The sequence below is a fragment of the Penicillium digitatum genome, chromosome 4 (assembly GCF_016767815.1).
Source record: "Penicillium digitatum chromosome 4, complete sequence".
Lineage (NCBI taxonomy): Eukaryota > Fungi > Ascomycota > Eurotiomycetes > Eurotiales > Aspergillaceae > Penicillium > Penicillium digitatum.
The window spans coordinates 2,014,283-2,040,891 of NC_089387.1; the positions used below are offsets into that span (position 1 = coordinate 2,014,283).

General features: G+C 50.5%; 6 protein-coding genes across 6 annotated transcripts; 3 read left to right on the top strand and 3 right to left on the bottom strand.

Moving 5' to 3' along the window:
• Positions 1 to 123: 123 nt before the first annotated feature.
• Positions 124 to 834, bottom strand: Pdw03_0676 (Snf7; the record flags this gene model as incomplete). Its single annotated transcript, XM_014680451.1, has 2 exons — positions 124 to 708; positions 769 to 834. 2 exons carry the CDS (start codon positions 832 to 834, stop codon positions 124 to 126), a joined length of 651 nt encoding a protein of 216 aa, XP_014535937.1.
• A 5,873-nt stretch (positions 835 to 6,707) lies between these two features.
• On the top strand, positions 6,708 to 10,549 carry Pdw03_0677 (SIT4 phosphatase-associated protein; the record flags this gene model as incomplete). Its single annotated transcript, XM_014680453.1, has 3 exons — positions 6,708 to 8,732; positions 8,783 to 9,457; positions 9,869 to 10,549. The coding sequence occupies 3 exons, from the start codon at positions 6,708 to 6,710 to the stop codon at positions 10,547 to 10,549; spliced, it is 3,381 nt and encodes a 1,126-aa protein (XP_014535939.1).
• Positions 10,550 to 11,111: 562 nt separating this feature from the next.
• On the top strand, positions 11,112 to 13,381 carry Pdw03_0678 (SET domain protein; the record flags this gene model as incomplete). Its single annotated transcript, XM_014680454.1, has 4 exons — positions 11,112 to 11,128; positions 11,206 to 11,754; positions 11,827 to 12,086; positions 12,168 to 13,381. 4 exons carry the CDS (start codon positions 11,112 to 11,114, stop codon positions 13,379 to 13,381), a joined length of 2,040 nt encoding a protein of 679 aa, XP_014535940.1.
• Positions 13,382 to 13,793: 412 nt separating this feature from the next.
• On the top strand, positions 13,794 to 15,411 carry Pdw03_0679 (NADH ubiquinone oxidoreductase, F subunit; the record flags this gene model as incomplete). The annotated part of the gene is made up of 3 exons (XM_014680455.1): positions 13,794 to 14,051; positions 14,110 to 14,181; positions 14,254 to 15,411. The coding sequence occupies 3 exons, from the start codon at positions 13,794 to 13,796 to the stop codon at positions 15,409 to 15,411; spliced, it is 1,488 nt and encodes a 495-aa protein (XP_014535941.1).
• Positions 15,412 to 15,830: 419 nt separating this feature from the next.
• Positions 15,831 to 17,760, bottom strand: Pdw03_0680 (Sucrose/H+ symporter, plant; the record flags this gene model as incomplete). The annotated part of the gene is made up of 2 exons (XM_066099686.1): positions 15,831 to 16,506; positions 16,577 to 17,760. The coding sequence occupies 2 exons, from the start codon at positions 17,758 to 17,760 to the stop codon at positions 15,831 to 15,833; spliced, it is 1,860 nt and encodes a 619-aa protein (XP_065957413.1).
• Positions 17,761 to 19,356: 1,596 nt separating this feature from the next.
• Pdw03_0681 (Peptidase S59, nucleoporin) lies at positions 19,357 to 26,236 on the bottom strand (the record flags this gene model as incomplete). The annotated part of the gene is made up of 6 exons (XM_014680458.1): positions 19,357 to 19,470; positions 19,540 to 21,201; positions 21,256 to 21,492; positions 21,645 to 25,414; positions 25,720 to 25,836; positions 26,137 to 26,236. 6 exons carry the CDS (start codon positions 26,234 to 26,236, stop codon positions 19,357 to 19,359), a joined length of 6,000 nt encoding a protein of 1,999 aa, XP_014535944.1.
• Positions 26,237 to 26,609: the final 373 nt, after the last annotated feature.

Sequence of the window (26,609 nt, forward strand, 5' to 3'; positions counted from 1 at the left end):
TGGATGAATTGAGGGTAGCTTATTGCAAGTTGAAATAAAACATCCAATCAACTCCACTGCCTGTGTCGTGACACGGAAGAACACCTAGTTGTCGCTAAACAAAAGTACGCTTTAACATTAGTCTTATCCAAGTCCGCCCGCGGCCTCCTTGACCTTATGTTGCTCCGGCGGCTCATCAATAAACTGCGGCGGAGCCACCTCATCCTGTAAGAAGCTCGGCATGGCACTCTCGCCTATGCTGCTCTCAAACATAGATTCCTCTCCAAGCGCCTCCAGCTCTGCATCCAACTCGGCTTCATCAACATCTTCAGGGATATCATAGGCTCGGGAGATACTTTCTTGAATCTCATTCCCGACCTCCATCAGCTCCGCCATCTCATCCTGCATCTGCTCGATCTTATCCACGTCGACCTTGCCATACTGCTTTTTGAGTTCCTTGGTCGTGGTCTTCATCGCGTCCACCGTCGTCATCACATTCTTCAAATTATCCTGCATCATGCCCGCCTGCTCCATGTTCCATGATTGCTGGGAGAGTTGGTCGCGCTGCGCCTCGTATTGTTTTCGTCGCTGAAGGACCTTGAGCGCTTTCTGTCGGAGGGCATTCTTGCCCGGCCCGTCGCGCATCTTGGCGATCTTGCTTTGGTATGTAGAGAGTTCGGAGTTGAGCGCTGCTAGCTTGACATCTATGCTGGAAACTCGAGCGTCGACCTGTTGTTTGGTTAGTGGGGTCTCCTGAGGAGCGGGGGTGGGTTTGTGCGGGCACCGTACATTGCTAATAGCACCTTCAAGAGTCGGCTTGGGACCTGTACTCTTTGTGCCAAATAGTCGGTTCATGATGGTGTGTGTTGGGGTGGCCGGGGGGGGGGATTTATTTTTTTGAAAGATAAAGGTGAGGGCAAATAGGCAGCGGACTTGAGAGCGATTCCAGACCGCGCGTGGCCAGTGCTCAATAAAACCGCGATGGGTGGACCGAGGTAGTGATTAACCAATCGCTGGAACAGAGTTGGTAAATGCTGGCAAAATATAGAATCAACGAGACTTGAATTGTTTCCTATGTAAGTAAAGACGTTATGTATATATATACTGGATAATACCTGGCACTCGAGACCTTTCCCTTTCCGTTTTAGTGCTCACCTCTTGCTGCTTTTTGAATACTGAGTAAAAGTGAGCACGTCCCTGAGTGACGTATTCGGTAAGCGAGCTGGCCACCCCAACCAAAACGCGTCCATGGATTAGATCTTAGTTAGTTCAACCACCCACTATGCCACCAATTCGTACTCAATCCTCTCGAAAATATCAGTTCCGAGTCTCGCTATAGTGTACGTAGCTGCGCTAGATATCCTCTACGGTTAAGCCCGTATGGCGGAAGTGCCCCTCTGCGCTTTCCCGCCTTGCACTAACCATATCAACACACCATTCAAGGAAGGTATCGAATCCTTGGTCTGGATTATTGTCGTATGACTGCTTATGCCGCCGAATGAAGGCCTTTAGCTCGGCAAAGAACTCAATGGGATTAAGGTCCGGAGAATATGGAGGTAGGTATAGTAGCTTCACCCCGGCTTCTGAATATATCTGCTCTATTCGGTTAGAGTGATGAAAGGATACGTTGTCCATAACTAGCACAGACTTAGGCTTAGGCTATGTACCACAATGCCGAAGTAGTTGCTTAATAAAATTCTCAAAAACGGACGTATTAGTCAAGCCCTAGAACACTCGAGAGAACACTATGTTATCTTGAGTATATATAGGTAGTATCTGATATCGCTGATCTCGATGGAATTTGGACACTTGAACTGATGTCACTCCTAGTAGAGACTAGCCTATTCGCCTGAAGCCAATCGTTTTATCATACCTAAATTTATCGATATATATGGTGGTACGATGTAAAATCCGAGACAAAGTGGGAATATTCATCGCGGAGGTCGTGAATACGTTCTCTGGCCTTAATACGGGCGGTCTTTTTTGACTAGCGTTTTGATACAAGAGCGCGACTAATACTACAACTAGACTTCGTCGCTTGGATATTAAGCTCATCCCACAAAAAAAGTGCCATCTCATTAAGGTATAGGCTAGGCTTTTCGAGTAGGTAGTCACAAAGGGCTTCTAATATAACTAGACTAATGCTTAATGGTCTACCACCTTTATTGGCCGGTGCTTTGATGCTACCAAATATCCGAATTAGACTTCCGCAAAGCTCGAAAAGCCCGAAACCCGACCCTTTTGAGGTCGAGTCGGGCCGGGTTTCGGGCTTTTCGAGCTTTTCGAGCTTTGCGGAAGGGTTATTTCTAATCCGGGGTTGTATTTTGGTCATCTACTGATTGATGTGGAGATGGGTACTTCGTAGATAGAACCTGCCTGCGTCTGATTCGCCATCTTAGTTGTTGATTGTATCCATGTGGATTTAGGGTTGCTCCGCTCCCCACGTAGTGGGCCAGCGATTCCTTATCTCCTAGTTCATCCTCAGTTTATCGTATGCGCACATCGTTTGCTATATATGCATGCATACAGACGCCATAAAATCATACAGCTTTGGAATCATACTATTCTCCTCATCTTTGGCTCTAATAATCGGGACTTGGTTGTCCACCCTAAAGCGAAGAAACCATCTCTCTGACATCAAAGGTAGAAAGCCTGTCACATGCGATCTCTCATATGAGGCATCGCAATAGAAATCACAATGGGCAAACATGGGACGAGTAGACACCTACGCCGTCCGTATAGTAACAAGAAACAATACCAAGAACATTCAAGGCTACAGTTAGGTTGCTTCGGTGTAAGATTCTCTAAACCACGGCTCTTGATCGGTGCTGAGAAAACAGCTGGGGGCGTAACACTGCCAGACAAGAGCGTTGATACCGCCTTGCTTGTCAAAGTTGATGGCTTGCTCGATGGTCTGACTCTTGGTTCCGTGAGGTATTTCATGAGATCGGTGCCCAGGATTGCTGGAGTGACGGTGGTATTCTCCTTCGCCTAAGACAGGCTGAAAAGTTCCTGCTGACCTGAATTTCAGTGCGAGCTGTACTGAGACTGAATAAGATTAAGATGCTCCTTGGAGCAGGTAGTAGCGGCCATGTCACTATTGTCTTAGGATAACCCGGCAGCCAACAACGAGGCAAACAGAGAGAGAAAAAAAGCGAACGTCTGGTGAGCATGATTGAACACAAGGACTAGAATGAAGAAAACATAGTTTGGGTGGTGATAGTGCCACATGCAACTTGTTTTTCTCTTATAGGTTTGACCTGATGTGTGTATATAGTCCACCTATCGACCTTATAGACCTTACAATTCGACTTGATGTGACCTACAACCAAGGAATTTTCTGGGTTAATTTATCCACAGAGCATGCATAAGACGTAATATCGCTGGGTCTCTTAACTCAGTCCGTCCTGGTGTTTCAAGCAGTCGAACCGATCTTGTATTTTTGATGTTGCCCCACTCGGACTGGAGATTGTTCGGAGAATTACCTGCCTACATAGGGCTGTCGGATTCCTAATCGGGGTTGGCGCTGCACGGTTGAAAGTTAAATTTATCCTTCTCGACCGCAACATTGTAGAGTAGTGTGGACATGATTATGGATTCTAGCACCATGTCCTTCATTGCAAAATTCCACAGTAGGATTTTTTTCTTTATGGTGGTTGTGGATAGACCTTTTGTCGTACGTTGAAATGCTCCGTACACGTCTTTTTGACAACTAGTTGGTCTTAATTTTTAACTCAATGTAGATCCCCTGTTATTTTGAATTGAGAGATTGCATTCTCATGTTGAGTCAACCAGCTTTAGAGTTAAACCGTGTGGCCCCCTTTTGTGTGGCCCCGGGGTGTGGAAGGGAAGTGCCGAAAGTGCCATCAAAGGCCGCTCGAGGGTCTCCAGGACTGATCTGCAGATCTGCAGGGATATCAGATGGTACGGACCCAATCTAAAACAAGGCGGGCCAATCAATAGGCCAATCAGCACTGCCAATCGAATGATCTAAACCGATGGGCCTTGCCTCCCAAACTAGTTTCGGATTGAGTATGGATTGCAGAGTATTGATATGAACATCAATCGCAATCTGAGCTTTGCAGAAGGTTTCTGGTGTGGTGCCAATCGAAGGCCCGGAACTTTAGCACAACCGGCTGTCTGGCAAAGGAATAAATGATCACCGGCAAGCAGAAGTCTGCCCTACAGGCTAGATGGTAATGCTGTTGTATGGCAACAAAGGGTGCAGGTTATCACAGCAAGTGGTTAGTATGAAACAATTCTAGATCACCAGCACCTTTTCCTCAACTTAAAGTGAATGTCTCAGCGCAAGGAAGCGACTCTTTATAGTAGGCTTGATGAATGGCGGCAGGGAAGATTATCGTGTAATTAAAATATAGTTGGTGTTGATAGGAACGTGTCCTTCTCTCATGCTTGTCTTTCTCTCGTTTCTGTACTTTTAGTGAAAGTGGAAAATCAGAAAGCCCACTAGATCTCCCTTTACTGACGAAGTGTATGTGTGCTGTAGGGGGCTTCACAGAGGAAAAGGAAAGATAAAGGCAGCAATTTGATAGAGGAGACTTTCATTGCATCGTGTCATCAATCTGATCTCTCTCGTAGCCTTGTTAAGGGGACGAATTGGAACCGTTTAGGAACAATAGGTAGCTCATGAAAAAAAAATAGTTGCCCGTATAAAGCGACCTAGGGTGATATCTTTTTGGTAGTCCTTTGGGCAGTTTTTCTTTTACCCCCCCCCCCCCCCCCCCCCTATTGGTGTTGTAGCTAGAGTATAGGCGGGGAATGATTAAAATATAAACACAACTTTTCAATTTACAAGCAGGGATTCATCACAGTGTACTATCTACAAGGCTTAAGGCTTTATTACATGAGAGATAGAGCGTGAGGAGGGTGAGGGGTCGCATTGTAATTATCTTGTACATTGAAGGGGTCATCGCAATTTCGTCGACCTAACGGAACTGATAATTAAGCATGATACCTAAAAATACAAAGAGGACTAACTAAGAATCTCCATCAGACCCTCACAGAAAACGCAAAATACCCCGAGACGCGAGTTCCTAGTACTCCTTTCAGTTTAGCCACTACTTGGATATGCTTTGTAAAAATATTTGTTATATTTCATGTGCAAGAATGCGGGAAATAATGGAAGATTGGCCCCCGGAATTCTGCTAAGCTTCATCATTGCGTGAGGGCACCTCTCATCTGACCTAAAATGCATTATACCCTCGTATGGAAATCGACAGCCTAGATTCAGCAAAATGATTCTTATTGTTCGCTTACTTCGGTAGCCTTTGGGAAACTATGCGCATGAATTTCTATAAATCAAGCGCAGTTGATGAGAATGTTGATACGCACCTTTTTTTTTGTTATCTCACCATTGATAGCTCAGTTGACCATGCACACGACTTGTGCGAGCAGTTCCTCGAAAACTATATGGTCTATGATTCTGTGTCTGATCGTTGTATTGGAAAAGGAGACGGGCTCCCATAACAACATACGAGCAACTTCATTGCCTGAGGCTACAAGCACGTGATCGTAAAGTACATACAAAGTTTCATTTCACATAAGTTTTATACCAAGTTTAGCCTGTTTCACCTTAGTGGGGAGATGTATGCGACGGGATTTTACAAAACTTACGGACGGAGTGCCAGATGATATATTTACTTTTCGCTGATCGAGATCCTTGGATTCACTGTGGTAGTTAAGTTGGGCTACGACGTGGGACAGAGCAAAGAAGGTAATTGATACTTGTTTTAACACACAAATCTGGCGGGGAAGGGTTGTACCCAGTACCCACTGTCATTTTCATGCAGCTGACCCCATGATGAGATGAGATGGAAATTTAAAAAGCACAGGCATCGATAAGTGAGATTAAAAAAAAAAAAAATTTGCAAAATAAAGTAAATAAACATATAAATCCAATTCAATCATATTTATTCAGGGATCTCGTAGTTCATTCTTATCTGGAGATTTTTATCCCCGCGGTGATTACATACGTGTTTCCGCCCCTGCTTCTACAGGGCTCGTGGCCATCAGGGATCGGTAATCGATCAGCACAGCTTCCCCCGAAGCGGAATCTCTCTTTCTTCCCTCTTCAACTGCTTCCTTGATGGACAGGTGTTGAGTCACCCTTCCCGTCTCTCTCTCCGCGTGTGTGCCCAGAGTCTGCTCATTTTGACTCTCCAACTCCACCTCCCATTTCTTCATCTTCCCCTCTCCAAACCCACAGGGAGGTTCGGATTTCTCTATTTCTTCGTCATTCCCTCGAGATTGAAGGTACGCTCTATCAAAGGGCTTTCTATCTTTTAGTTCAACAGCTCCTATAAACTCCCCTGACTAGATCCTCCAAATCCGTCTGTCGCACCCACTCGGCGAAGGCGGACGGGTACACACCATCGGGACTGCTGGTGATGCAAGTGTGAAATCGATTGCTAATTTACTCTCTATTCCCACAGCGCTAGATCGCTTCGGTTTTTCAATCGATTAATTCTCCATCTCCAGTCATTTATCGGCCGTGACGGTCGAGCGTACCCCACCCAACCTGCGCGACCTGGTCTCTGTGTGTGGACACCACGCTTGGCTTGCCGGTGTATCGGGCTGTCGCGCAACCTCTCCTGGGAACCCGATCTTTCGACCAACCCTTGTACCATAGACTGCTCCGTTACGACATCTCGGAGACGAACGAAACGAATCTATTTTACGAATCATTTCCCTCGGCTATATACTCCATCATGTTTTGGCGCTTTGGGGGATATGCGAATATCTCCACCATCGATACCCTGCTTGACAAACCCGATGTCACCCTCGAGGAGCTTTTAGATGAGCCCGAAATCATCCAAGAACTGAAACAGCTTAATACGAAACTCATTGAATACCTGCGCGAGGATCATGTCTTGAAACGGCTTATGGACTATGTCATTGCACCGAGCTTGGTGAATGATGACGAAGAGAAAGATGAAGATGATGCAAAAGACGCTTCAGAGAAGGGCAAGAATGCTGCCACTTCTGCGGAACAGACGGACACAGACGAGGAGAAGGAAGGGGATCCGCTGAGGGATATTCTTCACCCAGAGGACCTAGAAAAAGTTGAGAAGAATCGCCTGAGGCATGCTTATATCGCTTGTGAGATTCTCTCATCAGAGACCTGGTCCATTCTCGAATCTATGATGGCCAACCCTTCATACTTGCAAGACTTTTGGGGCTTCCTGCGACGATCCCCACCTCTTGATTCATTGCAGGCAAGCTACTTCACGAAAGTAAACGAGACTTTGCTTGATAAAAAGACAGATGAGATGCTGGAGTTCCTCAAGACCCTCGATGGAATCGTCCCGGCATTGTTGCAGCATGTTGATAACCCGATGGTCATGGACCTCCTCCTGAAAATCATCAGCCTCGAGAAGGCGGAGGGGGGTCAGGGTACCGTCGACTGGCTCAGATCCCAGGATTTGATCCCCAACCTTCTGTGCTTCTTGTCGCATGATCGTCCGGCATCCGTTCAAACCTCGGCGGGTGATTTTTTGAAGGCGATCATCACTATATCGGCAAACGCAAGCCCGAACGACCAGTCATGTATTGGTCCTAATAGCTTGACCCGTCAGCTTGTCTCGACCCAGTGCGTACAGCAGCTAATTGATGCCATGCTCAAGGGCGGCAATCCCCTGACTGTGGGCGTGGGTATTGTCATTGAGGTAATTCGCAAGAACAATTCCGACTATGATCCAGAGTCCCTTGGCGGGCCCGATACAATGCTCACCACTTACGACCCAATCTACCTTGGAACACTGCTACGTCTCTTCGCCAAACATATTCCTCAGTTCATGGCTCTTATTCAAAGTTCCCAGCACACTATCCATGATGGAAATCATCTAAAGACTGTTGAGCGAGGAAAGTTGAACTCTGCATGGGGTGGGAAAATTGAGCCGCTTGGTTTCGACCGATTCAAGACGTGCGAATTGATGGCAGAGCTTCTTCATTGCAGTAATATGGGCCTTCTGAATGAACCAGGTAGTGATGAGTACGTCAAGCAGAGAGATGCGGAGCGTGAGCGGTTGATCCGTGAAGGAGTTTTCGATCCACACCAAGACGAGCATTCTGGAGTTGATTGTAATGATACTACGGCCGATTTCGCAAACGATTCAGTCTTCAGTTCTGGATATCCAGAAGATATCAAGATCACAGAACTGCCACACGTGGGCGAAGAAGAAGAGTTCGAGGATGTTGCTGCATCTGGTGTTTTAGTGGGCGCAAAATCCGGTGCCGACACAACGACCATTGCATCCTCGCAGCCAAAAGAGACGGTCAGCGGAATTCCCCCACCCGACACCACAGCACCAGAGCCGGTGTCTTTCGACGAAGCCACAAGTTCATCTGAGAGTTCCACTAACCTCATTTGCCCCTCGTCACCTACTATTGGTCTCCGTGAACAGTTTGACAGCTTGCATCTTGAATATGAACCACAAGGCGAGCAGCAAAAGCCTGGAAAAGACAACCAGGAGCCCTTGGCTTCTGTCTCTCAAGATATTCCAGCTCCTCTTTTCTCGAAGGAACAAGCATCGGAACCAAACTCGGCTCCTGCCGATCATTCGGAAGAAGCGTCTAGTGTTACTGCACAGGTCGAGGACACAAGCATTTTGAACGACGGAGGCGATGAAGATTCAGCCGAACAATACATCCAACTCGACACCGACGGGCAACCCGTCGTCGGTGATTACTTGAAGGTCCAATTCGTGGAAAACAAAGTGGTCCCAACGATCCTGGTTAGTATTTGTTTTGGAAACAGTTAAACGCGCGTGCTAATCATTAATAGGGCTTCTTCTTCCGCTTCCCATGGAACAATTTCCTTCACAATGTTGTTTACGATGTGATTCAACAGGTTTTCAACGGGCCCATGGAGCGTGGCTACAACCGGGCACTTGCTGTCAATGTATTTGACACTGGACGGATCACCACCGCGATAGTTGAAGGACAGAAGCGCAGTGATGAGACTCAGCGGACGAAGCAAATCCGCCTCGGATACATGGGACACCTTACTCTCGTTGCGGAGGAAGTCGTTAAATTCAGCGAGCGCCATCCGCCAGAGTTGCTTTCACGGTCCGTTATGGAGAGCGTGTTGAATCCTGACTGGATTGAGTACGTCGAGCAGACTTTGTCAGAGACTCGCGAGCGGGACAATGCCATTCTCGGCGGTGTTCGTCCCGATGTGTCGGTTGGGTCTCGCCAGACTAGCCTCAACAACCCCAACTCTGGCCAAGGCTTCTCTAACTCCAATGCTCTGGCGAGTGCAGGGTTGAATGGAGGAATCGGTGGCTCAACCTTCCAGAACTTCGATCTCAGCCATGGAAGTGTCTCCGGTGGGGCATTTGGTGGAGGTGGCACCTCCATTTTGAGTGGCTTTGCCAGCTCAAGCGATGACGAGGACGAAGAAATGGAGGACCAGGAAGACAGAGACTCTGGAAATGCTGATCAAAATGACATTGACAATGTGGGTGCCCTCTTCTGACATAATAACGCACGATCCTTTAACGACACCGTGCATCCTCTGTGCATCCGTTGTCTCCCTATCTCTTCCCGGATTTTGATCTTAATCCCCCCACCCCTCCCTCCCTCGGCTCATGTATCAATGGCTCTAGCGAGAGGCGCCATCGATACCCTGCGGAGGCTCCGAATCTCCATCTACCTATCTGTCTCCTTGTGTAATCTCTGCGGTTTTACTCAGACTGGCGATTTGTTTGTTGGCCGATGGTCACTGCCAATGACACATTGGAAATACCAGCCCAGAGGCTTGTGTGCCATTTTCGTTCTGACCCGGGCTTCTTTTGCACTTTTCCCTCTCATCTCACAGGCCGTGGGCTGTAAACCTTTGTTTACTTTTACTGACGTGACTTTCTCATAGGTGTTGACAAGTTCAGCCAGTCAACCTATTCCTATCTTACCCCCGCCCCCAGCTCCACTGAGCCTCGGTCCATCTCGGGCACGCCGGCAGTTAGCTGCGCGCCTTGCCGCCCAAAAGCAACAGACATCAGAAAATGAAGAGGATGACGGAGAAGACAGAGGGGCCGAAGGAAGTGGGGATCGAGATTCAGACTGGCCGAGCAACCCATTCGTAATTGCAGGGATCGATGATGATGATGCGGAGGGAGGCAGCTCCGCGTTCCCTAATAGTGACTTCGGTTCAGCCAAAGTCAAACACTCACCGACCTTCCCACAATCAGGATTTAGCCCTCCAGACTCACTGTCAACCAACTCATCCGAAGATGAAGGTGATGGCCACGCAGAATCCGTGAGGCGCCGGGTTCGTGTCCCCCTCGAAGTCGAAGATGACGATGATGAAATGGGCGAGATGGTCGGACCGGGTGGCATTGGCATGATGGACTCCGATGATGAGGATGAGGCTATCATAAATGAATCTCTTGGTTACTCCAACCTCTCGGGACTTGGTCGATACAATAACTTCCGCCGACCCCGGGCTGTGAGCTCTCATTACGAAGACGAGCAAAACGACAGCAGCGATGGCGAGGATGACGGATTGGTGGAAATCATGGTCCCTGGCCGCAAGTCCTCGACCTCGAGCTAAGCTTGGACTTTTTGCATTTGATTGCGTGGCCACGACGGCATAACTCGCCGGGAGAAACGGTGGGGGATTTTACGTTGCCATCGTGGCATGGCGTTTGTATATACACTTTCCATCGATGGAGTAGCCATGGGGTTCTGCATTAAAGATCCTCAATTTCTGCATGGAGAGGTTTCTGATCTCATGTTCTATTTGTGTCTAGCATGTATCGCATGCTATCTTGCCTGGGAGCGGCTTACGAGTCCGTGGCTTTTGATTGTTGGGTATTCGCCTGTGTACGATAGTTGAAGTCTGGAGAAGCGAATTGATTGAGGTTGAGAAATTGGCAGAAAAGTCTTGTAGATCAGCTTGGAAGTGTACATATTTCATAGATCAGTCTTCCATGTGTAAATGAGAGCGTTGAATCTCGCAGAAAAAAAGCGGGCCCCCACCATCCCGCATCAATTCTTTCCTCTGGACTTTGACCGATACAACCAAGTCCGTTCTTGAGTAACCGTGTCAGTGGCAAACAGCCGTACCTGAGAGAAAAGATCAATCAAACCAAATCTACCGGTCTGCCTGAAAAATGGCAGCTTCCTCGGAGTAAGTGCAGTCCGGAGATACGTCATTCCTAGGGTAATGCCAACCAAGAATTTCAAAACAGATCTAACACAAACCAGGCAAGTTGATCCAAGCCTAAACGGCCACTTAGATCTAGTGAACTGGTTCATCCAGCATGGTGGCACGATCGACAAGAGCGTCCGCATCGCACAAGATGCCTTGCGCGGCGTGCACTTGCAAGTGAGAGCCGATTGGCCAGAAGCCATCCCGAAAGAGACCCGGGTAATTAACACACCAATTGAAGTGTCAATGTCCTGGTACAATGCCATTGGCTACGAGTCATCACGGGGCTCATTCCCCAAACACGGCGTGGATCTTCCGCGGACATGGATCGATGAGGTCGGGCCGGAGGAAACTTTTGCCTTCTTCCTCATGGCACAGTATCTACGGGGCCCTGAGGGGTTCTGGTATCCGTATCTTCGTACCCTGCCCCAACCGGGGCAATTGACCACCCCTTTGTTCTTTGGGGAGGAGGATGTAGATTGGATTCAAGGCACTGGCATTCCTGAGGCTGCTGTTGAGAGGATTAAGATATGGGAGGAGAAGTATGATTCAGGATATCTTCAGTTGGGTGCAACTGGATTCCCAGATTGTGAGACGTATACGTGGTAAGTATGAAATACTGCTATGATCTGTCCAGTTATGCAGCCTGAGGAAACATCATGCTGATTTGTATACAGGGAGCTGTATCTCTGGGCTTCAACTATCATCACCTCCCGGGCGTTCTCGGCAAAGGTTCTATCCGGGGCTGTCCAGCCTGGCGATCTTCCGGAGGATGGAGTCTCAGCACTCCTTCCGCTCATCGACCTTCCAAACCATCGACCAATGGCTAAGGTTGAGTGGCGAGCGGGTGATAAGGATATTGGCCTTCTGGTGCTTGAAGACCACTCAGCAGGCCAAGAAATTTCAAACAATTATGGCCCTCGTAATAATGAACAATGTATGTACAGCGTTGGCCACGTCGTGATGATCAAGCTTTTTAAAACATTTTGAATCCTTACAGAGACTGACTATAACCTAGTGTTGATAAACTATGGATTCTGCATTGCCGGCAATCCAACCGATTATCGCATTGTTCATCTGGGTGTGAAGCCCGACAGCCCGCTCGGCGCAGCCAAGGCTCGCCAGCTAGAACTGTTCCCTCAGGTTGCGAAGAATATTGAGGACCATTATTACATCTTCAATCCGTTTTACCCACTACTGGCCCCCGAGACAACGATGGAGCACTCGGTCTTCTCACCGGCACTGTTCAACGCATTGACCGTCATGGAATCAAACACGCGCGAGCGCAAATCGCTTGAGATCACTGAAGACTGTATTCGCATTGCCCCAGGATATGGAAACAGCCATAGTGTCTATGCTGCCCTTGCTCAAATTAGCTTTGAGCTGATGGCTCACGCTGCAAACCTGAAAGCCAGTGGGGAGCATCTGCCTTTGCAACCAACAACCCTGAACCAGACCCACTCTCAGATCTACCGCAATGGACTGATAACATTAGATCAGGCTGCCTTGGTTATTGCTACTTGGACTATCCTACGTGGCAGGGAACACAAGCACGGTGAAAGTTGGGAGGATACCAAGATCCTTCTGCATGAACTGATGGCACGCGTCCCGGCCGGTCTTCTCTCAGACGATGTCATATCCCGGATCCGAGTTCGTATCCTAGAGCGTCCGTCACTTATCACTAAAAACGGTGAGCTGTTCAGACTAGGCGAGCTTTTTAGCCTTCTCCCGGCTGGAATGCAGGAGCCAGCTCAGACATGCTTCCAGCATGCCCTCGGAGTGGCGAGCCAAACCGTCCCGAGTTTATCCACCGATCCACAAACTATGTTTGCAACGGTTATTTGCTTGCTAGTTGCAACATACAATTCGTCAGAGGCACGGTCAAGATTGTCTTCGCGTCTCAACCGATGGTTTACTTTCCTGCTTGAGCAATACCCTCCCCCTTCTGACACTTCCAGATCCATTGAGCCCGGAATGGACGAAGCTAGTGAAACAATACGTCAGTTCCAAGAATATGCTAAGACCGTACAACCGAGCTCATGGGCACCTGGTGATGGAGCTAATTGGCTCACCGAGGCTAATGGGTGGTTAGACTCAGAGTGGCTTCAATGGGCATGGACAGTGGCTGGCTCGGAAATGGTGATGATTCCCCTTGAGCCATTTGAGATCCTCAAGATGGAGGGATCACTTTCTATGTTGAAGCAGGCATGCGTTTATGTGCCACAGGAATAAATAATGAGATTGTGGGCATGGAAATGAAAAAGTTATTTACTGTTCGGCCAGCTTGTTTTGTGTCCATTGTCTTAGCTCTCCAGACTTGGAAAAATAATTTTAACAGAACAGATCGCCATGAGCATTCATTTAAAATGGAAACTTGAAGATGTGCTAGAGAAGCAGGCTTCTAAAAGCGGCGGTGCCTTGATGTATACAAAGTCACGTGGTTCAGCATTATTGAGGTCGCTATGATCAAATCTGGAATACTTACTCAGCAGGTTGATCACGTGTTGCACTGCCACCCAATCATATCGAGCCCAAAGGCGGATCATTCAGCAAGCGCAGGAATTGCCGTGAGCTCCACGACTCCCTTCCCTCCTTCTCCACGACCTTTTGACCCTCACCACGCATTGTCACCCCCGCCGTCATCATGATATCCAGAGCGGCGGCTCCCTCCACCTCTTCCCTTTCTCAACTCTCGACCCGCTCCCTCCGCGCCCAGGGGGCGGCCGCCCGCTCCTTCGCATCTGTGTCGGAGGCACCTCCCGTGAAGCACTATGGCGGACTTAAGGACCAAGATCGGATCTTCACCAACCTTTACGGACACCATGGAACCGATTTGAAGTCATCAATGAAATATGGTGACTGGTACCGCACCAAGGACATGATTTTGAAGGGTGATGATTGGGTGGGTTGTCGCACAATTGACGGGCAAGGGAATTATCAATTGCTAATGCCATGAACAGCTCATCTCCGAGATCAAGGCATCTGGCCTCCGTGGCCGCGGTGGTGCTGGTTTCCCTTCAGGATTGAAATACGTAAGTGGCCTACACGCAATTCGGACGAACGCGAGTGTTTTGGAATACCCGGGCTGATCCGCTGCTCAACAGTCCTTTATGAACTTTAAGGATTGGGACAAGGACCCTCGCCCTCGTTACCTGGTTGTCAACGCAGATGAGGGTGAGCCCGGTACTTGCAAGGACCGAGAGATCATGCGAAAGGACCCCCAGAAGCTGATCGAGGGTTGCTTGGTGGTGGGTCGTGCTATGAACGCCAACGCTGCCTACATCTACATCCGTGGCGAGTTCTACCACGAAGCTACTGTTCTCCAGCGGGCTATCAACGAGGCCTACGAGGCCGGCCTGATCGGCAAGAACGCCTGCGGTACTGGATATGACTTCGATGTGTACATTCACCGAGGAATGGGCGCCTACATTTGTGGTGAGGAGACCTCTCTCATTGAGTCAATTGAGGGCAAGGCCGGCAAGCCCCGCCTCAAGCCCCCCTTCCCTGCCGCAGTCGGTTTGTTTGGTTGCCCCAGCACAGTCACCAACGTCGAGACCGTTGCTGTGACGCCGACCATCATGCGCCGTGGTGCCAACTGGTTCTCTTCTTTCGGCCGTGAGCGTAACGCCGGTACCAAGCTCTTCTGTATTTCCGGTCACGTCAACAACCCCGTCACAGTAGAGGAGGAGATGTCCATCTCGCTGCGAGAGCTGATCGAGAAGCACTGTGGAGGTGTCCGCGGTGGTTGGGACAACCTGCTCGCCGTTATCCCCGGTGGCTCGTCTACTCCCGTCATCCCCAAGTCCGTGGCCGACAACCAGCTCATGGACTTCGACGCCCTCAAGGACTCCCAGACCGGTCTGGGTACAGCTGCTGTCATCGTTATGGACAAGTCCACAGATATCGTCCGCGCCATCTCTCGCCTGTCTACCTTCTACAAGCACGAGTCTTGCGGCCAGTGCACCCCCTGCCGTGAGGGAAGCAAATGGACCATGCAGATGATGCAGCGTCTCGAGACCGGAAATGCCCGCGAGCGCGAAATCGACATGCTCCAGGAGCTCACCAAGCAGGTCGAGGGTCACACCATCTGCGCTCTGGGTGAGGCCTTCGCCTGGCCTATCCAGGGTCTGATCCGCCACTTCCGTCCCGAGCTGGAGGCCCGTATCCGTCAGTACGAGAAGGAGCTTGGCGCTGCCCCCTACGCTGGTGGCTGGCACCCCAACAGCCGTGCTGAGGGTAAGCTGATCTCCCCTGGCATGTAAACACATCTTTCACCTTTCATTTTTCCATGAACAATCCCTTTTCTCTGTTGGTCCCTTAAAAAGAAGCAGGAACGGGTCGGGGATGATCATCACATCTAGACCACTCTTATATCTCCCTCTCCCCGGCCGGTAATGTCTTTTGTTTCTTGTTTGCCTGGTCCGGCCGGGGAGGGCGGTGTTTCTCTTTTCTTTACTCTGCTCGATCCCCTCGTGTTTCTCTATCGCGCCCAGGTTTCCCTTTCTTGTACAGTCGGTAGCAAATTTGATGCATTTGATGTCTTCATTCGTGCTATGAAGCATGTTCCCATTTTCTCAATTTCCATCCAGTTAATCCTATGCTCACAATCGACGATCGGAAGCAGTAGCAACAAAGTCTTACCGCCTTAGAATAGCTCAGCGATGATCTTCCGTGTTTCGCTTCACTGATTTAAGAAAGTGTCAGTTCTTTCAGTGACACCGGCTTTAGCACCAGCAACATGGGTATCTTTCTGTTCTCTCTCATCGGAATTTCTCTCAACCTGAATCTCCGCGGCTCTCGCCTCCTTCTCCACCTTCTTCCGTTCGATCTTCAGCAACCTCTTCTCTCTCCAGCCCATCCCGTACACGTTCTCAACCCAGAGCAACCCCAATCCTGCAGCCATGACTAACCCCAAAAAAACAAAGCACCAACCCCACCCCATGCCACTCAGCATCTGGCTGATAACAGCGGCCCCAACAGCGCCAAGACAGCAGCGAACAAAGTTGCATGCCGATGCAGCTGTGGCAGGCTGGTCTGGGAACAGGTCGACAAGAAGAGTGTTAAGGCAGTTTAGGGATGCAACGAAGCAGAAGCCTATGATGAACTGCAATACCAGTGGGGCAGCTAAGTGTGCTCTTTGCTGTAGGACCCAGCCATATGGGATGAATGCTGCAACGCCGATGGTCATTGCTGGGAATACTGTTTGCAGGCGAGTACGCTCGATTGGAAAATTGCGCAAGTCGTCTCCTTTCTTCCGATCGATCGAGAATCCAAGCTTCTGGGCTGTCCGCTTGTAATTGTAGTCAATGACTTTCCCATATAGGACTGCGCCGAGGCAAGAGCTTACCCCGAGGGGCCTGTGAGTTTGGGTTAGTCAATAGAGAACTGGTTTTTGATAGATAAAAAAAGGGAAAGACTGGAATTTACAAGAAACATAGACCAATCTGGAGCTCGTTGAATCCGTACAGTGGACCAAAGAGATTGGGAGTGCTTGTCAACAGAGCGATGTTGGAGAACATGACAATGCCGGCGTACGAGATGATGATCAAGGCATCCCACTCCAGCATAATGACGAAAGACCTGAGAGGATTCGGAAACCTAAGTCGTTCAGTACTCCGGAAGTGCTGTTGTGATTCTTCTGCACCACTTTGCCCATCCTCATCCGACTGTGCCTGCCTCTTTAACCACCACTGGATGACCGATCTGCGCCACCACTCATTTGGTATTGCACGGCCGTTACCAACAATCTTGCGCGCCGTCTCTGGCATAGCAAGCACAAATAACACTAAATATCCTCCACTGATAACGACCAGGAACCAGAAGACACTGCGCCAGCCGAGAAATTTGGCCAAAAGACCACCAATCACAGGGCCCAGCGCAGGCGCAACCATAACACCTGCTGCCATGGGCCCGATATACTTCCCACGCTCTGCAGTCGTCGTAATATCCGCCAAAACGCCATATCCAAAAGCCACGGTGCCGCTGCTACCTGCGCTCTGGAGACAGCGGAGGACAAGCAACGCCGCGAAACTGTTCTGCAACGCCAGCCCGATGTTGGCAGCGGTGTATACTACAAATGCAATGATGTACGCTGGACGTCTGCCCCCGGCGTCGGCAAATGTGCCCATGAAGCTCGGTGCCAGGCCTTGGAAGATCATGTACGCTGTGATAGTGAGGTTGATCAGCTCTGGGGTGAGGTGGTAATTCTGTACTAATGTTGGCATGACGGGGTAGTAGATTTGGCCGGAAAGAGGGGAGAAGAACGAAGCAAGAGTCACCATAACCACGATGAACAACTTTTCGTATTTCCCGAATGCCGAGAACGATGGCTGGAATTCATCCAGTGCTGTTTCTGTGGTGTTGATATGTGGTCCTGTAGCTGGCGGCGAGCCTGAGTCCTCAGCAGCAGCTTCGGGCTGATGATGGGCATTGTTAGCATCGCCGGATGATGCATTTGTGGCTGGAGCTGCAACTGGGACTTCAGTAAAACCAGGGCCATATCCACTATCGACTCTCCTTATATTGCGTTCTGCCGGGGCGTGCTCAAAGGGACCAGGTACTGTCACGGGACTCCCCCCACGAGTTCCTTCTGGACTCTGTTGGGGCTCCATGATAAGTGAGGTATAGTAGTTGAGATCAAACAATAGCAAATCGAGATGGGGAGATGGAAAGGAAAAGAGGGAGAGAGAGGTAAGAAGCACATTGTAGCTCTTTTCGTAACAGTGTTGTTGGCACCTTCCCCAAATTGTTTGCACAACGGACACTTCAACCTGCTACTTTGCACAACCTGACATACCACACGGTCGAAGCTTGAGGGAAAGCTCCGTCAATGGCCTGGTTTTCTACAAGATGTAGAAGGTACAGCTCAGCTCTGGAATTGACAGGCTATTGAAGCCCCACCCTCCCCGGCAAGAACAGCGCGAGAATGAGGATATAGTGGACGTCGGTGATGAGCATGGCGTACAACCTTGGTTCTAACACTCGGTTGACTCTATGGAAGAAATTCGAAGTGCCCAATCCATAACAGTTTGGCAGATTTCAAATCACTCGTTCATCGTTTTGTCAACATCGAAATTGCGGAGATGAGCGCGGCGTACATGAAGAGGGACCAGGAGCTCAAGGTTGTCGGGGAATTGAAGGTGCCACTGATTAGCGAGCACCGGCCCGGATACACAATGTCGGCCTCAATGAACTACAACTTTGAACCTGGCTTGCTCAACCCCTAAATGCAGGATACGAACTATGTGTGTGGGCTTTTGGGCACATACGAAAGGACAGTTTTCATGCGGCAGTGACTGGCGAACGGGGTATGGAAGATGGTATATTCTCCTGCGATGGAGGCATATCATCGCCAGTTGCTTCGGTCAGGCGATGCTTCTGCATGTTGCTAATGTGGCATGTGGAAAGCCTAATTCACAGTTGTACGCACTTCTCATATGGCGCCATTCTTACCACCAGAGGTCTATCCATTTCGGATATTCACACATTCTAAATTCTGCGGCTAACATCAATAAGAGGGAATACATCTAGAAAAGGGATATGATAAGGCTGCATAGGTGGGTGGTCGACCAATTTTGAGGTTATGAATGTACGGACTAGCAATGTGAAGATGGTCAACATCGACGAACATGTCACTGTTCAGAGCAAGGAAGATTAGGATCTACCTAGAGGACTAAAGGATATATACGAGCACATTTACCAGATTCTCTCCAGAACCGATGGAAGGGGAGTATTCACCAGGATATTCTCGTCCACATTCAGCAGCTCCAGTTTCGTCTACTACCACTTCGAGTTTCCATGACAGACATCCCGAGATGCGAGCACAGTGAAGCACAGCGTAGACTCGTGATGGTTTCTATTCCGCTCGTACTTGGGAGTTGCAAACAATGAGCAGAGCCACATGTGATTATAAGAGTACGACTACGAACTATGGACATTCTTTTCTGCGACAATGTCTACAACAAAGAAAAAGAATAGAATGAATTGGTTCAAATAGGGGTTCAGCAATAGGGTAGAGTACAATACATGTCATGGGAACCATTTGAGATCATTTGGGGGACAGAACACAGAGAGAGAGTAAAAAAAAAGTGCAAAACCAAGAGAAAAAAAAAGGATCAGATGTGCTTGGGCTTTGGATAGTTAGTGCCCGCTAATTCCACAATGAACATTTGCAAACTGGAACATGATTTCCTTTATGTCCTCAAAACTTAATAGCCACCGGCCATAATGACGCCGTAGTACCGACGGCTCATTTCAGCGGTCTGCAAAATGCGAGCGTCGCCTGTCAAGGGCAGGCCCAGGACAGCGGAGGATTCAACAGACTGTAGAAAAAAGGAAGTCAGCAATGAACATAAACAAGTAATCGACGGAAAAGGGAGAAGGGAGCTAACATGAACATCCTCGTGCGTAATCCAGCCAGCGACAGCTCGGCTCATCTCCTTAAATGCAACACGCTCCTCCAGTCCTTCCAAGCTGGACCCCTGGACACGATCACCCATGGCAACAAGAGCGTTCACCAAGCGGTTCAGACGAGTTGGATCACGTCGGCCGCTGGTGGAGTTGACCAGACGGAGGAAATCTTCGTAGACACCGCCACCAGAAGACCAGCCGCGCATTTTACGCTCGGGTGCGTCGCCGAAGCCAGAGACCAGAGCTTCGAGGGTGCGGTAGTCACCCTCGATGATGGTGCTTGGACCGACGATGCGACAGAATGTGGCATGGGCGTCGTTCCAGTGCTTGCCGCGAATGAGACAGTCGACTTCACGGGCAGCGTCACCGATGTCACGAGCATGCAGGGCCTTGGCAACCCAGATCCAGGCCTCGGGAAGCTGGAGCTCGGTAATGAGATATTGCCATGCCGGATGGGAGGAGCCGTCGGCAGCGAAGGGTTCGGGGAGTTGAGCGGCGAACCGGGCGAGAGTTTCCTGGACGGCGCGCTTGCGGTCGTTGGCTTGGGAAAGGTGCAAGAGGACAAACAGTGCTTGATCGAGTTTACCGCCTGCACTAAGTTCGGAAGCGAAATCCCAGACGAGCTGATCGGCTTGATGTTGGTCGATTTTGATGGCCTGGTTTGGTCCGACCGTTGCAGTGAGAACGTGGTGTAGCTGGAAGGAGAGTCGGTTGGAGAGACGGTCACCGGAAACGGATTCGGGGAGGAAAGATGCCGGGAATTGAATGGGTTGGGTGCCATGGCCTTGGATCACTGAGAAGGCTTTGAGCAGAACCCAGAGAGGAGATTCACGGCCAAGAGTATCAAAGCCAGGCTTTAGAACTGCACGTGTACTAGCGTGGTGCGATGGGTGAGGGAAAGCGGGTTCTTGTCCGGTGGTCAAGTCCTCAAGGAACTTGGATACAGCCACCTCAATTGGCTCATCTTCGGCAGTGCAATACCACAGACGAAGACCGAAGGCCTGGAACCAATCAAGATCGAACCGTTCAGTGAAGCCAAAGCTGGAGGCCCGGTCTTCAAGCGCACCACCTGATTTGCCCTCGCTGCGGAGAGCGTTTCCTGCAACCAGTTCGTACAAGGCTCGTGTGGGTTCACTGATCTCCGAGAGGATATTGTTCTGACGCCATACATCGATCTGATTTGCGATGTCAGCCCGCGAAGTAGCATCGCGGCCAATCTGTGCGACGACAGTCGCCAGATGGGGATTTTGACTGTCGATCAATGTCTTGCACGCTTCCTCCACGCGGTGAGAACAAATCAAATGAACGGCTCGTTCCACAGGTGAGCGAATCAAATCCAGGTTCTGGGAGTGCTTTTCACGAAGGATTCCCTCCCATAGACGTGTGAGGCGGTCCTTCTTAATCCGGTGCGCAAATTGCTGTCGTAGACGCGGCGGTACACCCGCTGAAATGTCGTCCTCAATGTCGTCATTAAAAAGAATGTTGAGAAGCTGCCACACCAAGCGCTCTTCCTCCGACTGGGAACGGGTAGACGGTGACAGAGGAAACTGCGACAGATCAACCTTGGCCATGCGAACAAAAGGAGAGCCGTCGATGCGCTGGATAGAGGACTGAAGCCGCTGGACGTCGAGCATTTCCTTAACCTGTATCATCATCAGCATCAAGTTCAAATGAACACCGTCAAACCACAAACGTACTTCGCTAGATTGATTGTAAGTCATCACTGCAATATCACGTTCCTCGCTAAAGACGGAGAAACTTTCTTTCCAGGTATGGTTCACCCCAAAGATTGTGTCCTCCATATCGTTTTTCGCGCAGACGAGGGAGTCCATAGGACCCCAGCGGGGTTTGAAGGAATCGTGGAAAGCGGCGTCAGATTCGCTCATTTGCGTTGCATCGCCAGCAAAAGTTTTTGGTTGCTTGTTGTAAGGCCACTAGGGTGAAGAAAAAAAGGTTTAGCTCAGGTTATCACATTGTTAAACTATCTGAGGAGTGATGTGCAATTTCATAGATACATGATGCAGTGACACAGGGAAGGAGACGAAGGGAATGATCATTAGTGTGAACATAAGGAAGGAATTCTAACCTCAAAGCCCTTTGGCGGTGCCTTAGAAGCCTTCAGCGGAGAAGGGGCAGCTTGCTTGCGCGGCTGCTGAAACAAAGAGTTCATAAGATCAATGCTGTTCGAGAAACCTTTCTTCGCAGGGGCTGTTGCAATGGTTGTAGGAGATTCATCGTTCAAAAGATTGCGGTCAATGAAAGCGTTTGCCTGCATTTCGCGCAAGGCATCACGGTTCTGCTTGCGAGGGCTGATGGTGCGCTGCAGCTGCTCTGCCCAGTCACCACTCAGATCAAGTTGAGGCTTTGCAGGGCTGCCAAAGTGTTTTGAGATAGGGTAAGTGGTATCCAGATCACTGTTGGTGCTCTGATAGTTGTCCCGCTCCACGGTGCGATGAGGAGTTGGAAAGGCTCCCGCCATATCCATTTCATCTGCCTCATCTGATCCAACTACCGAATCGCCAGACTGTTGGCTCTCGGTGACGACGTCATCGTCATTCTCAGTAGTCGAACCCGTGGAGCCTTCCTCTAAAAAAGACTCAGTTTCACCCTCAGAAAAGTAATCGTCCTCCACAGGCATGGCCTGACTCGCGAAAGAGCCAGGAACAAGCTTGCGCTTTTTGAAATCGAAGGTATCGTCCTCAACACCAATCATAGAACCGACGAAGGACTCGTCGATGGAGAAGGTGGTAGACTGATCGAAACTTGTGGACTGGTCGTAGTGAGCCCTGGGGGTAGGCTGGTCAGGGCCCTGTGCACCCATGGTGCCCTGGTCATGGCTCTCACCTTCCTCTTCATCGTAGTCAAGACCGTATGTAGTGAAATGAGGTACCTTAAAAACCCAGGTTCCAGTCTCAGTTTCGTAGTTGACGAACTCAGTGTCTCCAACTTTCTGCAGACGATCAATGTGTTTGTCGAACAGAGGACCGCTAGTGACAGGTGAGTTGCTCTTCCTATCTCTACCACGGGGCCAGGAGTTCTCAATCCGCAGGGTAGAGGGCACGTTCAGTCCTTTTCCTCTGGCAGGCTTGACCGATTCCTCAGGGTAGACAGTAATCTTGCGAAGACCAATGTCTACAATATTGGAGAAGAGGTTATCCAGATCAACGGCAGTCAGATCGACGGGGCCGTTGAAAGTGACAGATCCACAGTTCTGACGTCCAACGGTGAAGTCGACAACTTGTCTGAGCTGGTCGCGGCTCAATCGGCCAAGCTCGGCACGGGAAGGCTGCATCCAGTACTCGCCGGGCCGTGGGTCACCGCCAGGGATGAAAGTAAGGCGCTTAACGATAGCACCGTTGGTGGTTTGCGGGGCGCTTTCGGGGATAGAAGCAAGGTCACGGCGGACAGACTCTGTCTCCGGACGATCGGAAGTACCAGCGGTATCGAAACCGTTGAGGCTACCGCTCTTGCGCACAGAGCGAAGGAACCCAAGCTCTTCAGCAGACGGTTCCGGACTATTTGGTTCAACGCGAACAAGGTCTCCGCCGTTGAGCCCGGAGGCATTAGAGTCGAAGCTGACCTTTTTCTTCAGCTTGTCAGCAGACTGAGCAGCATCTTCTCCGTTGGTGAGAAGAGGGGCCGGTGGAGTGCGAGTCGAGGTCGAAAAAATTTCACTTCTCAGACCACGGTTGATGGTGAGACGCTTGAGGTTGCTGCTACCACGTGAGCTGCCGGCCTGCAGGGCACCGGGAGATAAAACGCTGTCCGCCTCTGGGTCGAAAGTCTTGCGAAGGTTGCTAGTAGAGTAACTCTTGCTAAAGGTACGACCAATGCTGCCATTAACGCTGCCGCGGAGACTGTTACTGCCGCCACCAGTAGCCAACAAACTACTGCCAAGACCAGATGGGGTACCAGTGTTGCCAGAGGGTGAGCCATAGGTAGAGTAGGAGAAACCATATCCGCGCTTCGGAGGGGTGATTAGGCGATTTGCAGCGTTGGGAGTAATTCTGTAAACCGGCAATGGGGTTCGCTGTTTTTGCTTCATACTGGAAGACAGTGGCGTGGCAAGGGGACCGGGGGCTGATGCACCAGGAGCAGGAAGACCAGAGAAGATAGACTGGCTTCCATATGGATTTCCATCAAGGAGCGACGCTTGGAAGCTACCAGGGACAGGCTGAGACTGTTGTCCAGGCATTGAGGCGCCGAAAGAACTGACACCTAGGCCACCAGCCTGCTGTTGCTGGCTTTGACCACCAAAGAGCGAAGAGCCGGCGCCTTGGCCCGCGGTGGTTTGGCCACCGCCGAACAAGCTGCCGCCGGCTCCTGTCGTCGAGGAAAAGAGGCCACCGGGCTTCTGCTGCTGTTGGTTCTGTGTGTTGAACAAGCTACTGCCGGCCGTGGCTGGCTGGGGCTGCGAGGCACCGAACCCAGAGAAACCACCTGCGGCGGGAGCTGGGGTAGATCCGAAGAGACCACCCGGCTTTTGTTGCTGCTGATTTTGACCACCGAAGAGTGAGGTACCTGCCTGCTGAGGTTGCTGCTGGGCTCCACCGAAGAGTGAGGTACCTGCCTGTTGAGGTTGCTGCTGGGCTCCACCGAAGAGTGAAGTTCCGGCAGCTGGAGTAGTGCCAGCGGCACCGAGCAAGCCTGTGCCAGTTCCCTGTTGCTGGGTGCTCGCGCCAAATCCACCGCCGCCAAACAATGACTTGGGTTGAGTTTGAGATTGGTTCTGCTGGGTTGCACCACCGAAACCACCGAAAGCACTTGTTGCTGGCTGCTGAGTACCGCCACCAAAGGGCGAGGCTGTGGCGGTCGAAGCTCCAAACGGATTCGCGGCACTAGTTGTTTGGGTATTACCGAACCCACCAAAGGCGCTACCGCCGGTTGTGCCGGCGGCGCCAAATGCGGGCTTGTTCTGCTGTTGCTGGTTGTTGGCGCCGAACAAAGACCCGCCGGTGTTGCCGAAAGCCGATGCAGTGCCAGTACCGGTGTTGCTTCCAAAGCCACCAGCAGTCTGTGTGGCTCCACCAAAGAGGGATCCTGATGAAGCTGCAGGAGTAGTTCCACCGCCGAACAAAGAAGTTGCGGGTTTGGCTGCTCCACCGAACAATGGGTTAGTACCAGTAGAGCCAAATCCACCTCCTGTGGTCTGGGTTGCACCGAAGCCGGTTGGAGCAGTTGTGGCAGCCCCTCCGAACGGAGTAGTACCAAAGGCGCCGGGAGTAGCTGTAGCATTCTGCTGACCAAATCCACCAGTGGTGGCGTTACCGAAAGCAGGAGCACCAAAGCCACCGGCTTGGCCACTGCCGTTACCGAAACGACGACCTTGTTGATAATCCGCTAGGCGAAGCTCCTCGAAAGACCATTTATTGTAGGGTTGCATAAAGCAGATGCTTTGATAGTGGTTCGTAGTATTGGCGGAGCTCGTATCTTTCTCGTTCCAAGGACTGAACGGGGTGCCGCCAGTACCTTCGCAGTTAGGTAGAGCACCCTGGAAGGCAGTGCCTGAGCCACCAAAGCCTGTGCTGGGGGTTGAAGTGGCAGCAGTAGATCCGAAGCCACCGCTAGTGCCAAATCCGCCAGTGCCCGTAGTTGAAGTACCAAAGCCTGTGGGTTTGGCCGCGCCGAAAAGACTTCCTGTGGGCGCTGCATTGGCATTGGCGCCAAAGCCGCCAGTGGTGCCGGTAGAGCCGAAACCTCCACCATTACCGAAGCCGCCGGTGGTGCCAGCAGTCTGAGTGCCTCCTCCGAAGAGGGATCCGGTGTTAGAAGTATTGGTGGTGCCGAATCCACCAGGGCGAGCTTGGCTGCCGAAAAGGGCATTAGGTTGTTGGGCGGTAGTATTGGTTCCAAATCCTGATGAAATTAAAAGTCAGTAAGCACGATCAACCCTTTGACGAAGCGATCAAACAAGTGCAGGTTATTGAAAAGTGGTCCTCGGGCGCATGTCGGCCAAAATTTGGGTCAAGTCGCAGGTTAGTGGCAATTGCAGGGGTGTGCCACCAGCGATCACACCAGGGGGAGCGAAGAGCAAATCCACCGATTCCACATGCGCGACCATTGTGGGAGCGTTTGAATCACAAGGCCATGTTATGCGACAGGAGATCCAGCCAGGGAAAATCAAGAGAGCAGCGCGCAGCTCAAGACGTTTGAGCACGTACCTCCGCCAGTGCCGGATACGGATCCGAAGCCAGTAGATGTGTTGGAAGCGCCACTGCCGAAGGCGCCTGAAGTGCCAGTAGTGGCGCCTCCGAACGGGGATGCTGTCGAGCCAAAGCCTAGATGACGGAGGGGATCGCGGTCAGAGAGACTTGGATTCGAAGAAGCTCTTGCATTTCTTATCTTGTTGTGGTGTCGCTAATGCACTTAAATGGTCCGCAGGTAATTTTTGATCGCACGACAAAGGTTGTTATGCTGATGTTATTCGCCTTGCGCGTGGCACCATCGCGGGTCGGAATCAGGAGCACTGATTGTCGAGATGGGGAAAAGCCGAGGACACAAGCAGGAGGGGAGAAAACGGGGATAGACCTCCAAAACACGAGGGGAGTTTGAATAAAAAAGAAACAGAAGTGACCTACCTCCAGTAGTGCCGGTGCCAGCCCCGAAGCCAGAGCCAGTACCTGCGCCAAAGCCACCGCTTTGGTTGTTCTGACCGAACCCTCCAAATCCGAAAGACATGATGTCGGCTGGAGTTTGTCGGGTGTTCACCAAGTCATAGGTTGATTGCGCGCAGTTTCGAGGGAGTGTCGATTAAGAGTAGAAGAGGAATTGCGAACAGGAGTGGGGATGAAGAAGAGAGGGAGAAGACGCGACAGAAAAGGCAGAGTTAAGTTTGCTGGAGACTTGTGTTAGGTAAGGTCCGGGTCACAATAGTCCGTCACGTGATAGCTGCCTAAATCGGAGTTCTCCAATAAATGCGGCGCAGAGCAAGCACCATACACTTGTCTTCGGTCTGTCTATAGACAAAAGACTTATTGATGCTCAAGGCAGCTTGAGTCGAGATGTCTTATCGGCTGAAGAGTAATTGTTATTCACAAGTGATCTGAAGGTG